Here is a 17,527-nt window from a genome sequence, read left to right as displayed (position 1 = left end):
GAATCTCATATCATCTAACTGGTCTCTCGCTCTCCATATCATCTACTGTCTCTCTCTCCATATCATCTACTGTCCTCTCTCTCCATATCATCTACTGTCTCTCGCTCTCCATATCATCTACTGTCTCTCGCTCTCCATATCATCTACTGTCTCTCTCTCCATATCATCTACTGTCTCTCGCTCTCCATATCATCTACTGTCTCTCGCTCTCCATATCATCTACTGTCTCTCGCTCTCCATATCATCTACTGTCTCTCGCTCCCCATATCATCTACTGTCTCTCGCTCCCCATATCATCTACTGTCTCTCGCTCCCCATATCATCTACTGTCTCTCTCTCCCCATATCATCTACTGTCTCTCGCTCCCCATATCATCTACTGTCTCTCGCTCCCCATATCATCTACTGTCCTCTCTCTCCATATCATCTACTGTCTCTCGCTCTCCATATCATCTACTGTCTCTCGCTCTCCATATCATCTACTGTCTCTCTCTCTCCATATCATCTACTGTCTCTCTCTCTCCATATCATCTACTGTCTCTCTCTCTCCATATCATCTACTGTCTCTCTCTCCATATGCATCTCACTGTCTCTCTCTCCATAATCATCTAACTGTCGAGAGACAGTAGATGATATGGAGAGAGAGACAGTAGATGATATGGAGAGAAGATTTTAGAGATTTTATAAAACCTTTATTTTATACTCAAGTAGTAACACAAATAATGGCACACTGTGCCTTTTCAGAAATTAGTCAACAAATGTCATTCTTAAATAAACACAAAAAACTAATAAATACAAATAAAAAAACATTTCATCAACAAAAAGTCATTTCCCCTCCACTAAACAAACCACACCTTCGTAAGCCCACTTCTCCTCAAACAATGGGATATCTTATACAGCCGAGAAGAACTCAAAATCCACTTTTATTCTGGCTTTGACTAATCCCTAAAACACATCTTATATCCTGCCAATATCCCGTGTCTATTTTATGTTTCCTACTCAGACAAACTGACATCTTAGCTTGTCCCAAAATAGCATTTAACAGTTGACATTTTCTTTTCTGTTGCTTACCATATTGAAACCCCAAAATAAAAGCGGTGATATTGAAAATCTCCCCTACAGCTGTAAAAAACGACTATATTATTTCAAATAGAGGCGTTGTCCTCTCACACTCCATAAAACAATGACAAATTGCTTCTCTTATATTAAAAAAAGGACATCCATCTGAATGAATGACAGAAACAAAAGCATTAACTGCATTGATGTCATGCACAACCTTCCATTTACGTATCACCAGTACCCTTTTGTAACGCTGGCTTGTACAATGCTCTCCATGCTGGCTTTACCTTGTCACCAAGGCCCAGTTTTACCCTCCAAGGAGTGTCTTTTCTATTTTTCACTTCATCTTTATTCAAAACCTTGACACACCCCCTATATAAATCCTTCCCATTCACCTCATCCAAACCCACCTCTTCCAACCCTCTCAAATCCAGTAATAACACATTTCTTTCTGACTCTGGGATATTGGGTGTAATCCCTGGTCTTGGAAATGGGACGTTTCCATCTTGTACCTTTTCCTTGTGACTGTTGAGGATAATCCCCTCTTCTGCTGACAGAGCCTTCCTGCAGCTTCCCAGCAGTTGTCCCACAGTCCTTTCTGACCTCACCCCCAGATGTTCAGCCACCCGTCCTCCATCCATTAAGGTGCACCCAGCCATGTCCATTAACTGTTTTAGGGTGATGATTTTGCCCTTCACCAGAATCTTGGAGAAATGTGGAACAGCTGCAGTTGTACAATCCAGTCTTGCCCCAAACACCAGAGGGTCCTCCAGCAGCCAATGCACTGACTCCACTGTAGTTCTTCTGGACACCTTCATTATACTCCAAAACCTACAAAGGCCTCTGTAAAACGGAGGTACTCCCTCCCTAGAAATCTGGCTACTATCAACCAAAAATAAAGCCTTCTTTAAAGCTAATCCCCCTACCTGCTGTAATACAAGACCTGCCACCCCTCTCCAAACCACATTTTTAGGTCCATAAAGCAACCTTTGAATAAACTGGAACCGGAAAGCAGAGGCCCTACTAGCAAAATGAACAAGACCTTGTCCCCCTCCTCTTTTGACAAATACAAAACACTTTGTGGAACCCAATGATATTTATCCCCCAACAAATCTACAATAATTGCCAATTTACCTTTGCAGAGGTTATTCCCCTAAACCGATCAACCATTAGACTCAAACTATCCACCTCCGCTAGATTTTTCACTAAAATAACTACATCATCAGCATAGGCTGAGAGACAAATAGGAGGAATGTCCTCTGAAAGGTACTGTACACCCCTTCAATGCAACTTCTAATTCTATTTAGTAGTGGCTCTATAGTGATGGCATATAACATTCCAGACAACGAACACCCCTGCCTAATACCTCTACACACTTTAATAGGAGCACTTAAGCCACCGTTAACTTTCAATAGACTTTCAATGTCACCATATATCACCCTGATCATGGCAGTAAAACCAGGGCTGAAACCAAATTCCACAAAGATGTGTCATAAGTATTGATGTTCAACTCGGTCAAATGCCTTTTCCTGATCAATTGAAATTAGACCAGCATCCAACCCAACAGCCCTAGAGACGTCCACAACATCCAGAATCAGGGAACTGTTATCCCCTATCTGCCTGCCGGGAACACAGCAGGATTGGTATGGTATGATTTGCCCCATCACCTCCCTCAGCCTGGTGGACAAAGCCTTGGACAGGATCTTATAATCAGTGCACAATAAGGCCACCGGCCTCCAGTTCTTCACCTCCATAAGGTCACCCCTTTTTGGCAGTAGGGTGAGGACAGCCCTTCTGCAGCTTATCAGTAGTAACCCTCCGGTCAAACTATCGTTAAGTCCTGCTAGCCAATCCTCTCCCAACATAGCCCAAAAATACTTTAAAAAGTCAACAGGACTTCCGGCGCCGAAAAGAGATGGCTGCCTCGCTTCGTGTTCCTTGGAAAATATGCAGTATTTTGTTTTTTTACGTGTTATTTCTTACATCGGTACCCCGGGTAATCTTAGGTTTCATTACATACAGTCGGGAGGAACTACTGAATATACGATTAACGTCAARTCATCATCGTTCCTACCAGGAATATGACTTTCCCGAAACGGATCCAGTGTTTTGCCTTCCACKCAATACAATGGATCTGATCCCAGCCGGCGACCCTGTGCGACGCCGAAAAGCGGGAAACGTGGGGTCTCGTGGTCAGGCTTCGGAGACGGGCACATCGCACTCCATCCCTAGCATATTACTCGCCAAGTCCAGTCTCTTGACAATAAGGTTGATGAAATCCGAGCACGGGTAGCATTCCAGAGAGACATCAGGGATTGCAACGTGCTCTGCTTCACGGAAACATGGCTAACTCAAGGGCGCTAACGGAGTCGGTGCAGCCAGCTGGTTTCTTCATGCATCGCGCCGACAGAACAAAACATCTTTCCGGTAAGAAGAGGGGCGGGGGGTATGCCTTATGATTAACGAGAAGTGGTGTGATCATCATAACAACACACAAGAACTCAAGTCGTTCTGTTCACTGATCTAGAACTCCTCACAATCAAATGTCGACCGCATTATCTACCAAGGGAATTCTCGTCAATCATATCACAGCCGTATACATCCCCAAGCAGACACATCGATGGCCCTGAAGAACTTTATCTGACTCTTTGTAAACTGGAAACCACACACCTGAGGCTGCATTCATCGTAGCTGGGGATTTTAACAAGGCTAATCTAAAACAAAACTCTGTCTGTTCAACGCTGTGCCGACCAATCTGAATCCACGCTTCAAGACTGCTTCGTTCAGCGCGGTTGGAATATGTTCCGCATCGCGTCCAACAACAATATTGACGAATATGCTGATTCGGTGAGCGAGTTCATTAGAAGCAAGCGATGTCGTACACAGCAACGCATAAAAACATTCCCAACCAGAAACCTGTGATTGACGCAGCATTGCGTGAAACTGAAGCGCGAACCCTGCTTTTAACCCAGGGCAAGGTGACCGGAAGCATGACCGAATACAAACAGTGTAGCTATTCTCTCCGCAAGGCAATCAAACAGGCTAGTCTCAGTACAGAGACAAAATCGAGTCGAAATTCAACAGCTCAGACACAAGAGGTATGTGGCAGGGTCAACAGTCAATCACGGATTACAAAAAGAAAACCAGCCCCGTCGAGGACCAGGATGTCTTGCTCCCAGACAGGCTAAACAACTTTTTTGCCCGCTTTGAGGACAATACAGTGCCACTGACACGGCCCCCTACAAAACCTGCGGGCTACTGAAGCCGAGGGTGAGTAAAAACATTTAAACGTGTTAACCCTCGCAAGCCTGCAGGCCCAGACGGCATTCCCAGCCGCGTCCTCAGAGCATGCGCAGACCAGCTGGCTGGTGTGTTTACGGACATATTCAATCATCTATCCCAGTCTGCTGTTCCCACATGCTTCAAGAGGGCCACCATTGTTCCTGTTCCAAGAAAGCTAAGGTAACTGAGCTAAACGACTCCGCCCCGTAGCACTCACTTCCGTCATCATGAAGTGCTTTGAGAGACTAGTCAAGGCCATATCACCTCCACCTAGACACCCTAGACCCACTCCAATTTGCTTACCGACCCAATAGGTCCACAGACGACGCAATCGCAACCACACTGCACACTGCCCTAACCCATCTGGACAAGAGGAATACCCATGTGAGAATGCTGTTCATCGATTACAGCTCAGCATTTAACACCATAGTACCCTCCAAACTCGTCATCAAGCTCGAGACCCTGGGTCTCGACCCCGCCCTGTGCAACTGGGTCCTGGACTTCCTGACGGGCCGCCCCAGGCGGTGAGGGTAGGTAACAACATCTCCACCCCGCTGATCCTCAACTGGGGCCCACAAGGGTGCGTTCTGAGCCCTGACTCCCGTTCCCCCACGACTGCGTGGCCATTGCACTCAATCAATTCAAGTTTGCGGATGACACTACAGTGGTAGGCTTGATCACCAACAACGACGAGACGGCCTACAGGAGAGGAGGCCCTCGGGGGGAGTGTAGGTGTCAGGAAAAAAACATTACTCAACGTCAACAAAAACAAGGAGATGATTGTGGACTTCAGGAAACAGCAGGGGGAGCACCCCCCTATCCACATCGAGGTCAGTAGTGGAGAGGTGGAAAGTTTTAAGTTCCTCTGTACACATCACGGACAAACTGAATTGTCCACCCACACAGACAGCGTTGTGGAAGAAGGCGCAGCAGCGCCTCTTCAACCTCAGGAGGCTGAAGAAATTCGGCTTGTCACCAAAAGCACTCACAAACTTCTACAGATGCACAATCGAGAGCATCCTGTCGGGCTGTATCACCGCCTGGTACGGCAATTGCTCCGCCCACAACCGTAAGGCTCTCCAGAGGTAGTGAGGTCTGCAGAACGCATCACAGGGGCAAACTACCTGCCCTCCAGGACACCCTACACCACCCGATGTCACAGGAAGCGCCATAAAGATCATCAAGGACAACAACCCCAAGCCACTGCCTGTTCACCCCGTTATCATCCAGAAGGCGAGGTCAGTACAGGTGCATCAAAGCAGGGCCCGAGAGACTGAAAAACAGCTTCTATCTCAAGGCCATCAGACTGTTAAAACAGCCACCACTAACATTTAGCGCGCTGCCAACACTGACTCAACTCCAGCCACTTTAAAAATGGGAATTGATGGAAATTATGTAAAAATGTACCACTAGCCACTTTAAGCAATGCCACTTAATACAATGTTTACATACCCTACATTACCCATCTCATATGTATATATATTGTACTCTATATCATCTACTGCATCTTGCCATCTTTATGCAATACGTGTACCACTAGCCACTTTAAACTATGCCACTTTAGTTTACATACCCTACAGTACTCATCTCATACGTATATACCGTACTCTATACCATCTACTGCATCTGCCATGCCGTTCTGTACCACACTCATTCATATATCTTTATGTACATATTCTTTATCCCTTTACACTTGTGTGTGTGTGTAAGGTAGTAGTGGGGAATTGTTAGGTTAGATTACTGTTGGTTATTACTGCATTGTCGGAACTAGAAGCACAAGCATTTCGCTACACTCGCATTAACATCTGCTAACCATGTGTATGTGACTAATACATTTTGATTTGATTTGATTTGATTTAGGAAGGCCACCATTTTCCATGCCTTTTAATGCAGTGTATATCTCTGCAAAGACGATGGTTGCTGTAGTTACCCTGAGCTTCTGCAGCAACCTGTGGGAGCCCATCAAGAAACTGTTGTCACTGTTATATCTCTTTGTCCTCACACTTGTGGAGGTCAGCATAGAACTCTACTGCCCTCTTTGTCCTCACACTAGTAGAGCTCAGCATAGAACTCTACTGCCCTCTTTCTAATTTCACTAGGGCTAGTGAGCTCCGGTCCAACAGCTGATTTGAAGCAAATAATAATTCCTCTCTGTTCATTATTTTTCTCTGAACCAAAGAAATTGAAAATTACTTCTCACAATGCCCCTGTGCTCTGATACCCAGCAGGTCTGCCAATACCCCCTGTGCTCTGATACCCAGCAGGTCTGCCAATGCCCCCTGTGCTTGATACCCAGCAGGTCTGCAATGCCCCTGTGCTCTGATACCCAGCAGTTGCAATGCCCCTGTGCTCTGATACCTAGCAGGTCTGCCAATGTCCCCTGTGCTCTGATACCCAGCAGGTCTGCCAATGCCCCTGTGCTCTGATACCAGCAGGTCTGCCAATGCCCCTGTGCTCTGATACCCAGCAGGTCTGCCAATGCCCCCTGTGCTCTGATACCAGCAGGTCTGCCAATGCCCCCTGTGCTCTGATACCCAGCAGGTCTGCCAATGCGCTTTTTTTATCTTGAGGCCTGAGTATGACCTCGATCTCCTGTGTCTCAACTAACGTCAGGACATCCACTATTTCAAACTCTGGGTGTTCATTGATCTGGTGTGTCTGTGGTGACATTCATTGTGTATTGATTACAGAATTGTTGAACCTTGATTTTCCTATATCCACACTTTGGAGGGATACAAAAATGGCCTTTCAGACCTCAATCTCTCCCAGAAAAACTAAAACATTTCCTGAAGTGACCATCACTCAATAAAGTTATATTAAAATGCCAAGTATGCACTTGTGGGTTTTACAGCATTAATGTACACCACCTCTGTTACTAAACAATGATCACAAAAACCCACTGAGGTTATCACACTTGATTTACAGACCTGAGATTGATGCTCAAAACAGTAAAACCTATCTAACCTGGCCAGAGAGATGGTGTTCTCTCTCACTTAGGCCCATGTGTACTGTCTCGTGCCTCCATGTTGGCTCCACCAAATATCACACAGTTCATGTGTTACAGTAAGCCGTTTTTAAAAAGTCCTTGAGGCTATAATATAGACAGTAGATGATATGGAGAGAGAAGGGGACAGTATATGATATGGAGAGAGAAGGGACAGTATATGATATGGAGAGAGAGACAGTAGTTGATATGTAGAGAGAAGGGGACAGTAGATGATTGGAGAGAGAGGGGACAGTATATGATATGGAGAGAGAGACAGTAGTTGATATGTAGAGAGAAGGGGACATTGAATGATATGGAGAGAGAAGGGGGACAGTAGATGATATGGAGAGAGAAGGGACAGTAGATATGAATAGAGAGAGACAGTAGTTGATATGTAGAGAGAAGGGGACAGTAGATGATATGGAGAGAGAGACAGTAGTTGATATGTAGGAGAAGGGGACATTAGATGATATGGAGAGAGAAGGGACAGTAGATGATATGAGAGAGAAAGGGGACAGTATTGATATGGAGAGAGAGACAGTAGTTGATATGTAGAGAGAAGGGGACAGTAGATGATATGGAGAGAGAAGGGGACAGTATATGATATGGAGAGAGAGACAGTAGTTGATTTGTAGAGAGAAGGGACAGTAGATGATATGGAGAGAGAAGGGACAGTAGATGATATGGAGAGAGAAGGGGACAGTAGATGATATGGAGAGAGAGACAGTAGTTGATATGTAGATGAGAAGGGGACAGTAGATGATATGGAGAGAGAAGGGACAGTAGATGATATGGAGAAGAAGGGGACAGTATGATATGGAGAGAGAGACAGTAGTTGATATGTAGAGAGAAGGGGAATATTAGATGATATGGAGAGAGAAGGGGACAGTAGATGATATGGAGGAGAGAAGGGACAGTGGATGATATGGAGAGAGAAGGGGACAGTAGATGATATGGAAGGAAGGGGACAGTAGATGATATGAGAGAGAGACAGTAGTTGATATGTAGAGAGAAGGGGACAGTAGATGATATGGAGAGAGAGGGACAGTATATGATATGGAGAGAGAGACAGTAGTTGATATGTAGAGAGAGGGGACAGTAGTTGATTGGAGAGAGAAGGGGACATTAGATGATATGGAGAGAGAAGGGGACAGTAGATGATATGGAGAGAGAGGGGCAGTAGATGATATGGAGAGAGAAGGGGACAGTGGATGATATGTAGAGAGAAGGGGACAGTGGATGATATGGAGATTTTCATCATAGGTACACTTCAACTATGACAGACAAAATGAGGAAAAAAAATCCAGAAAATCACATTGTAGGATTTTTAATGAATTTATTTGCAAATTATGGTGGAAAATAAGTATTGGTCACCTACAAACAAGCAAGATTTCTGGTCTCACAGACTGTAACTTCTTCTTTAAGAGGCTCCTCTGTCCTCCACTCGTTACCTGTATTAATGGCACCTGTTTGAACTTGTTATCAGTATAAAATACACCTGTCCACAACCTCAAACAGTCACACTCCAAACTCCACTATGGCCAAGACCAAAGAGCTGTCAAAGACACCAGAAACAAAATTGTAGACCTGCACCAGGCTGGGAAGACTGAATCTGCAATAGGTAAGCAACTTGGTTTGAAGAAATCAACTGTGAGAGCAATTATTAGGAATGGAAGACATACAAGACCACTGATAATCTCCCTCGATCTGGGCTCCACGCAAGATCTCACCCCGTGGGGTCAAAATGATCACAAGAACGGTGAGCAAAAATCCCAGAACCACACGGGGGGACTAGTGGAATGACCTACAGAGAGCTGGGACCAAAAGTTACAAAGCCTACCATCAGTAACACACTACGCTGCCAGGGACTCAAATCCTGCAGTGCCAGACGTGTCCCCCTGCTTAAGCCAGTACATGTCCAGGCCCGTCTGAAGTTTGCTAGAGAGCATTTGGATGATCCAGAAGAAAGATTGGGAGAATGTCATATGGTCAGATGAAACCAAAATATAACTTTTTGGTAAAAACTCAACTCGTCGTGTTTGGAGGACAAAGAATGCTCAGTTGCATCCAAAGAACACCATACCTACTGTGAAGCATGGGGTGGAACATCATGTTTTTGCCCCACTGTATATGGAGAGAGAGAGAGGGGGACAATAGATCATATGGAAGAGGGGACAGTATAATATGGAGAGAGAGAGAGAGGGACAGTAGATTATATGGCGAGAGAGAGAGAGAGAGGGTGGACAGTAGATGATATGGAGCGAGAGAAGACAGTAATATGATATGTAGAAGAGAGAGAGAGAGAGAGAGTAGATGATATGGAGAGAGAGAGAGACAGTATATGATATGTAGAGAGAGAGTAGATGATATGGAGAGAGACAGTAGATGATATGGAGAGAGAGAGGGGGGGACAGAGACAGTAGATGGATATGTAGAGAGAGAGAGACAGTAGATGATATGTAGATGATATGGAGAGAGAGAGAGAGAGAGTAGATGATATGGAGAGAGAGAGGGGGGACAGAGACAGTAGATGATATGGAGAGAGAGAGAGACAGTAGATGATATGGAGAGAGAGAGAGACAGTAGATGATATATAGAGAGACAGTAGATATGGAGAAGAGCGAAGAGTAGATGATATGGAGAGAGAGAGGGGGGGGCAGAGACAGTAGATGATTTGAGAGAGAGAAGAGAGAAACAGTAGATGATATGGAGAGAGAGAGAGACGTAGATGATATGGAGAGAGAGAGAGACAAGTAATGATGATATGTAGAGAGGAGAGAGTAGATGATATGGAGAGAGAGAGAGACAGTAGATGATATGGAGAGAGAGAGTAGATGATATGGAGAGAGAGGGGGGGGACAGAGACAGTAGATGATATGTAGAGAGCGAGAGGGGGACAGTAGATGATATGTAGAGAGAGAGAGAGAGAGAGAGAAGATATGGAGGGAGAGAGAGAACAGTAGAGGATATGGAGAGAGAGAGAGAGTGTGGTCTTTGTCCTACCTCCCACCCCTCTCCCCCTTATTTTCCTCAATCGCTTCCTGTTTCCTCTGTTGTCTTGTTGCACTTCCTGTGAGGAACCCCGGACGGCCATATTGTTTTTGTTCGGGGGGCTTATTGAGATGAGAGTGACAGGCCTGTACCGGTTTACTGTCTGACCCCTGTCATCCACCCAACCTTCTCTTCTATCCATCAGTGTGTGAGTGTGAGAGAGATACAGGATGGACACAGCTAGCTTCCTCTGTCAGTAAATTGTCAGACAGAGATACAGTATGGATGTTTTCCTTGTAAATTTCTCCAAGTGAGTCTATTTAGGATCTTTGTCCTCCTACACGCAACACTTTACAGTGCTTCCCCTTTAAAATGTCTATATAGATTTACTTGTTAAGGGAGTGTGTGCAGGAGGCTAGATTTGTGTGTGTGTGTGTGTGTGTGTGTGTGTGTGTGTGTGTGGGGTGGTGTCGGCTGGGTGCCTGTCTGACCCATGGTTTCGGTCTTCTGTCTGTCTGTTGCAGGTATTGATGCCAACATCACAGACTGCCAGGGAAGAACAGCTCTAGAGATCCTCAGAGAACACCCCGCACAGAAGTCCCAGCAAATCACTGCACTCATGCAAGGTACCACACATTAACATACACACATGCATTAACATACACACATGCATTAACATACACACATGCATTAACACACACATGCATTAACATACACACATGCATTAACACACACACACACATTAACATGCATTAACACACACACACAATAAAACACACACACATTAACATACACACGCATTAACACGCACAACGCATGGACATACACATGCATGAACATACACACGCATAAACACACACACACATTAACACACACATCATTAACATAGCACATGCATTAACACACATGCATTAACACACACACACACACATTAAACACACACATGCATTAACACACACATGCATTAACATACACACATGCATTAACACACACATGCATTAACACACACACATGCATTAACACACACCACACACATTAACACACACATGCATTAACACCACACACATGCATTAACATACTACACAGCTTAACACACACATGCATTAACAATACACACATGCATTAACACACACACACACATTAACATGCATTAACACACTACACACAATAAAACACACACACTTAACAACACACGCATTAACACGCACACGCATGGACATACACATGCATGAACATACAACAATTAACACACCACGCATTAATACATACACACATTAACACACACACGCATTAACATACACACACATTAAACACACACAACACGCAATTAAACACACACGCATTAACACACACACGCATTAACACACACACGCATTAACACACAACACGCATTAACACACACACATTAACATACACATGCATTAACACACATGCATTAACATACACACATGCATTAACACACCACACACTCACATATAAACACGCATTAACACACACACACAAAAACACAACACACATTAACATACACACGCATTAACACGCACACGCCATATGGACATACACACGGCATGAACATACCACACACATTGAACAACCCACACCAAATAACACACAAGCAATGCATAATACATTACACACACATACTATTAAACACACACACTATTATAACATCACACACATTAACCACACACATATTCACAAACACACATTAACACTTACAGACATTACACACATAACACATTACACACACACCACATTAAACAACACCATGCCATTACATTACACCACAGCATTAACACACACACGCCGATTAACATACACACACATGAAAAAACTTACCACGACGAAGTGAAATACACAACACACGCGGAATAGAACCAACAACAGGCAAGCATTGGAAGAACAACACAACACGACACCATGACAACATGCACACACCATGTACCACACACACATAACGCGATTAACACATGCAATCATCGGCAGGGTATAAACTAACACACTCTTTATTTCACTGCATTAAACACATTCAACACGACACGATGTCAACAAACACCACACACGCATTAACACACAAGACACAATTACAAGACTACAAATGCATTTAACACACACGCATGATTATAAACACACAAGCTTACCTTACACGACACATTTGTCATTTATACATAATTGACATATCACTATCATATTCAAGCTATAGTAGCGAGGTTTATCTCAGGTGCAATTAACGAACATCCACATGCAGTTTAACATACAGCACACGCACAAGCATTAGACGAAAAATCACACAGTCTATTCACGGCGATCGATAGTTCTATGAACACAGAAGAGCGACCGCATTAAAACTCACGACAGCAGCATTAACATAGGCATCTACTCACAGAACGAGCCATGCATTTATAAACATAACATCCAAACAATTTAAAATATAATCTATCAACGAAATCTGAGCTTGAGATCGTATAAATACACATCTTTTAGAGACACATACCTAATAACTCCATTGAATTACAATCCCAATGTAGCACGCCATTATTACTCTACACCTGACATGTATTTATAGCGATGTGACCGAGCACATGCACTCTGTGTCACCTGACACGACATATTGTTGACTAGAACTGGCTCACAAACTGGTACCTACAGCTATTTGTAAAAATTTAGTGTCTACATTATTGCATTGGATAAAAGTTTAAAAAAAAATATCATCCACATTAACAACCAATAGTATTCAACATTACATTGAGACTATCAAACTGAGGAGAATTAACACACATGCATTACAACATGCACTAACTACTACACAAACTTTACACAACGCATTTACACACACACACGTGAGCATTGTGCACACACTGCCTCTCTCTCCCTCATCGTGACTGTTACGGTGCTTGTTTAGAGTACCGGCGGTGTTGTGGTCCGGATGTGTGCAGATTGATACAAGTCGTTCCAGGAATTTATTTGTCCAATAGGGAACAGGAACAATGTGAGCCCTCTGTGTTGCTCTTCCTATACAGGGGGGGATTGGGGGGGGGGAATTCTCTTACACAACCTAATGCTTCAGCCATTGTCTTCTGCTCTCAGAGAACGATGCACTGTTGTCACTAGTCCTGAGTTGGTAGTGTAGGAGAATTAGTTCACGGGTTAACTCATTGAGTTGAGTGGCATGGTTATCTGCAGTTATGGCTAAGCCACTAGAAAGACTTTGGGATGTTCTGTAGGGGTGAGTGGTTTTGGGTTTGTGGATGTGAATTTGGATGTCTTAGTTGTCCTTTTCAAGTCAAACTTTATTTGTCACATGCGCCGAATACAACAAGTGTAGACTTTACCGTGAAATGCTTACTTACAAGCCCTTAACCAACAGTGCAGTTCAAGAAGAGTTAAGAACATATTTGCCAAATAGACTAAAATACAAAGTAACACAATAAGAATAACAATAACGAGGCACCGAGTCAGTGTGCAGGGGTACAGGCTAGTTGAAGTAATACGTACATGCAGATGGGTGCAAAGTGACTATGCATAGATAATAAACAGCGAGTAGCAGCAGTGTACAAAAGGGAGGGGTCAATGTAAATTGTCCAGTGGCGATTTGATTAATTGTTCAGCAGTCTTATGGCTTGGGGGGTAGAAGCTGTTGAGGATCTTTTTGGTCCTAGACTTGGCACTCCGGTACCGCTTGCCGTGCGGTAGCAAAGATAACATTCTATAACTTGGGTGACTGGAGTCTCTGACAATTTTATAGGTTTTCCTCTGACACCGCCTATTGTATAGGTCTTGGATGGCAGGAAGCTTGGCCCCAGTGATGTACCGGGCCGTTCGCACTACCCTCTGTAGCGCCTTACGGTCAGATGCTGAGCAGTTGCCATACCAGGCGGTGATGCAACCGGTCAGGATGCCCTCGATGGTGCAGCTGTAGAACCTTTTGAGGATCTGGGGACCCATGCCCAATCTTTTCAGTCTCCTGACTGGGAATAGGTTTTGTCATGCCCTCTTTACGACTGTCTTGGAATGTTTGGACCATGATAGTTCGTTGGTGATGTGGACACACAAACTCTTTACCCGCTCCACTACAGCCCCGTAGTCCACGATTCTCTCCTTTGTCTTGCTCACATTGAGGGAGAGGTTGTTGTTCTGGCACCACACTGCCAGGTCTCTGACCTCCTCCCTATAGGCCGTCTCATTGTTGTCGGTGATCAGGCCTCCCACTGTTGTGTTGTCAGCAAACTTAATGATGGTGTTGGAGTCGTGTTTGACCACGCAGTCATGGGTGAACAGGGAATACAGGAGGGGACTAAGTACACACCCCTGAAGGGCCCCAGTGTTATGGATCAGCGTGGCAGACGTGTTGTTGCCTACTATTACCACCTGGGGGCGGCCCGTCCAGAAGTCCAGCATCCATTTGCAGTGGGAGGTGTTTAGTCCCAGAATCCTTAGCTTAGTGATGAGCTTCGTGGGATCTATGGTGTTGAACGCTGAGCTGTAGTCAATGAACAGCATTCTCACGTAGGTGTTCCTTTTGTCCAGGTGAGAAAGGGCAGTGTGGAGTGCGATTGAGATTGCGTCATCTGTGGATCGGTTGGGGCGGTATGTGAATTGGAGTGGGTCTAGTGTGTCCGGGAGGATGCTGTTGTGAGCCATGACCAGCCTTTCAAAGCACTTCATGGCTACCGACGTGAGTGCCACGAGGTGGTAATCATTTAGGCAGGTTACCTTCGCTTCCTTGGGCACAGGGACTATGGTCGTCTGCTTGAAACATGTAGGTATTACAGACTCGGTCAGGGAGAGGTTGAAAATGTCAGTGAAGACACTTGACAGTTGGTCCACGCATGCTTTGGGTACACGTCCTGGTAATCCGTCTGGCCCAGCATCTTTGTGAATGTTGACCTGTTTAAAGGTTTTGTTCACATCGACTGCCGAGAGTGTTATCACACAGTCATCCATAACAGCTGGTGCTCTCGTGCATGCTTCAGTGTTGCTTGCCTCGAAGCGAGCATAAAAGGCATTTAGCTCGTCTGCAGCTTACGTCTTGGTTTCCCTTTGTAGTCCGTAATAGTTTTTAAGCCCTGCCACATCCGACGAGCATCAGAACCGGTGTAGTAGGATTCAATCTTAATCCTATATTGACGCTTTGCTTGTTTGATGGTTCGTCTTAGGGCATAGAGGGTTTTCTTATAAGTGTACGGATTAGTCTCCCGCGCCTTGAAAGCGGCAGCTCTAGCCTTTAGCTCAATGGGGATGTTGCCTGTAATCCATGGCTTCTGGTTGGGATATGTACGTACAGTCATTGTGGGGACGACGTCATCGATGCACTTATTGATGAAGCCAATGACTGAGGTGGTATACTCCTCCATGCCATTGGATGAATCCCGGAACATATTCCAGTCTGTGCTAGCAAAACAGTCCTGTAGTGTAGCATCCGTGCCATCTGACCTCTTCCGTATTGAGCGAGTCACTGGTACTTCCTGCTTTAGTTTTTGCTTGTAAGCAGGAATCAGGAGGATAGAATTATGGTCAGATTTTCCAAATGGAGGGCGTGGTAGAGATTGTATGCATCTCTGTGTGTGGAGTAAAGGTAGTCTAGGACTTTTTTTCTCTGGTTGCACATGTGACATGCTGGTAAAAAATGTTGTAAAACTGATTTAAGTTTGCCTGCATTAAAGTCCCCAGCCACTAGGAGCACCGCTTCTGGTTAGGGTGCGTTACCCACACACATGCACATGTAATTGTTATTCTATTTACCCAGAGTCAGATGAACTTGTGGATACCATTTGTTTGTCTCTGCGTCCAGTATGAAGGAAGTTAGAGCTAGGTTTATGAGCCAATGCTAACTAGTGTTAGCAAAATGACTGGAAGACTACAGGTATGGAGGCAGAACCGAGCGATCTCCACTAGATGGGCCAGCTGCAAAGTCAAAATTAGAAAAATGTATGAAAACAAAAATGTGCTTTTTGGTCTTCATTTAAGGTTAGGCATTAGGGTTAGCAGTGTGGTTAAGGTTAGCTTTCAAATCTGATTTGCTGACTTTGTGGCCAGCTAGTGACCACACTGCAGTACTGCCTCCAGAACAAGATTCGTGACGAAAAACGCTGACCTGCGCATATGCTTCAGTCATACTGCACGCAGAGACACAAACATGGTATCCACGAGTTCATCTGACTCTGGGGGAGCAGAACAATGCCCCGAATCTCGCAGTATCCCTTTAATCACAGCTGTAGACTGGGATTGACTAGACACCAGAGAAGACCGACAGTCTTGACCTGACATATTGAAGCTACAATCAGTGGTGCTAGTAGAAGCCCTGCAGTCTGCTGTTGTGCTCACTGTCTCTCTAATCACAGACAGAGAGACAGACAGAGAGCCATACAGACAGAGAGCCATACAGACAGAGAGCCATACAGACAGAGAGCCATACAGACAGAGAGCCATACAGACAGAGAGCCATACAGAGCCGAGCAGCATAAGACAGCGAGCCAGACAGACAGCGAGCCAGACAGACAGCGAGCCAGACAGACAGAGAGCCAGACAGACAGAGACCAGAAGCCGCTCTCTGTCCGTCTGGCTCTCTGTCCGTCTGGCTCTCTGTCCGTCTGGCTCTCTGTCCGTCTGGCTCTCTGTCCGTTCTCTGGCTCTCTGTCGTCTGCTCCTGTCCGTCTGGCTCTCTGTCTTTTCAGGACGACAGACAGACAGACAGACAGACAGACAGACAGACAGACAGACAGACAGACAGACAGACAGACAGACAGACAGACAGACAGACAGACAGACAGACAGACAGACATGTTCTAGATGATTTAGAGGAAACGATAAAGATGGATGAGAGAGAAGAGAGATGGAAACAGAGGGGTTAATTCAGGGTCAGGAATGAGAGAGGAGGGAGAGGTAGTTAGGGGGAGAGAAGGAGAGGGAGAGAAAATAATAGTGGGGACGAGAGGGAGAAAGACAGACAGACAGAGGGAGGGGAGGAGAAGAGAAATGCAGAGATTGTGATAGAAAGCAAATTCAGGACACAGCTGGGAGAGAGTGAATGGATCAGCTGCCTCCCATTTCCTGTCAAAGATAGAGAGTCAGAGGGAGAGAAAGTGGGATTTCATTCCGCGATTAATTTAACCCATTTAAACGCAATAGTATTCAGTCATCATTATTCATGTATTTAAATGATTCAATCCATATATTTAAAAGTTATGTATGAATATCTTATGCCTGATTT

General features: G+C 44.8%; 1 protein-coding gene across 1 annotated transcript in view; it reads left to right on the top strand.

Annotated features, from left to right (window-relative positions):
- The first annotated feature begins 3,857 nt into the window (after positions 1–3,857).
- LOC112075840 (ankyrin repeat and sterile alpha motif domain-containing protein 1B-like) overlaps positions 3,858–17,527 on the top strand; it is a 19,662-nt gene continuing 5,992 nt past the window's right edge. The window contains exons 1-2 of the mRNA XM_024142771.2: positions 3,858–3,936; positions 10,842–10,943. Of these exons, the coding sequence (XP_023998539.2) occupies positions 3,858–3,936; positions 10,842–10,943 (181 nt within the window). The remainder of the gene's footprint in view (positions 3,937–10,841; positions 10,944–17,527) is intronic.

The sequence above is a fragment of the Salvelinus sp. IW2-2015 genome, unplaced genomic scaffold (genome assembly GCF_002910315.2).
Source record: "Salvelinus sp. IW2-2015 unplaced genomic scaffold, ASM291031v2 Un_scaffold3429, whole genome shotgun sequence".
In the NCBI taxonomy this organism is placed as follows: Eukaryota; Metazoa; Chordata; class Actinopteri; order Salmoniformes; family Salmonidae; genus Salvelinus; species Salvelinus sp. IW2-2015.
The sequence above is the reverse complement of the archived record's forward strand: the minus strand, read 5'-3'. Positions and strand labels throughout refer to the sequence as shown.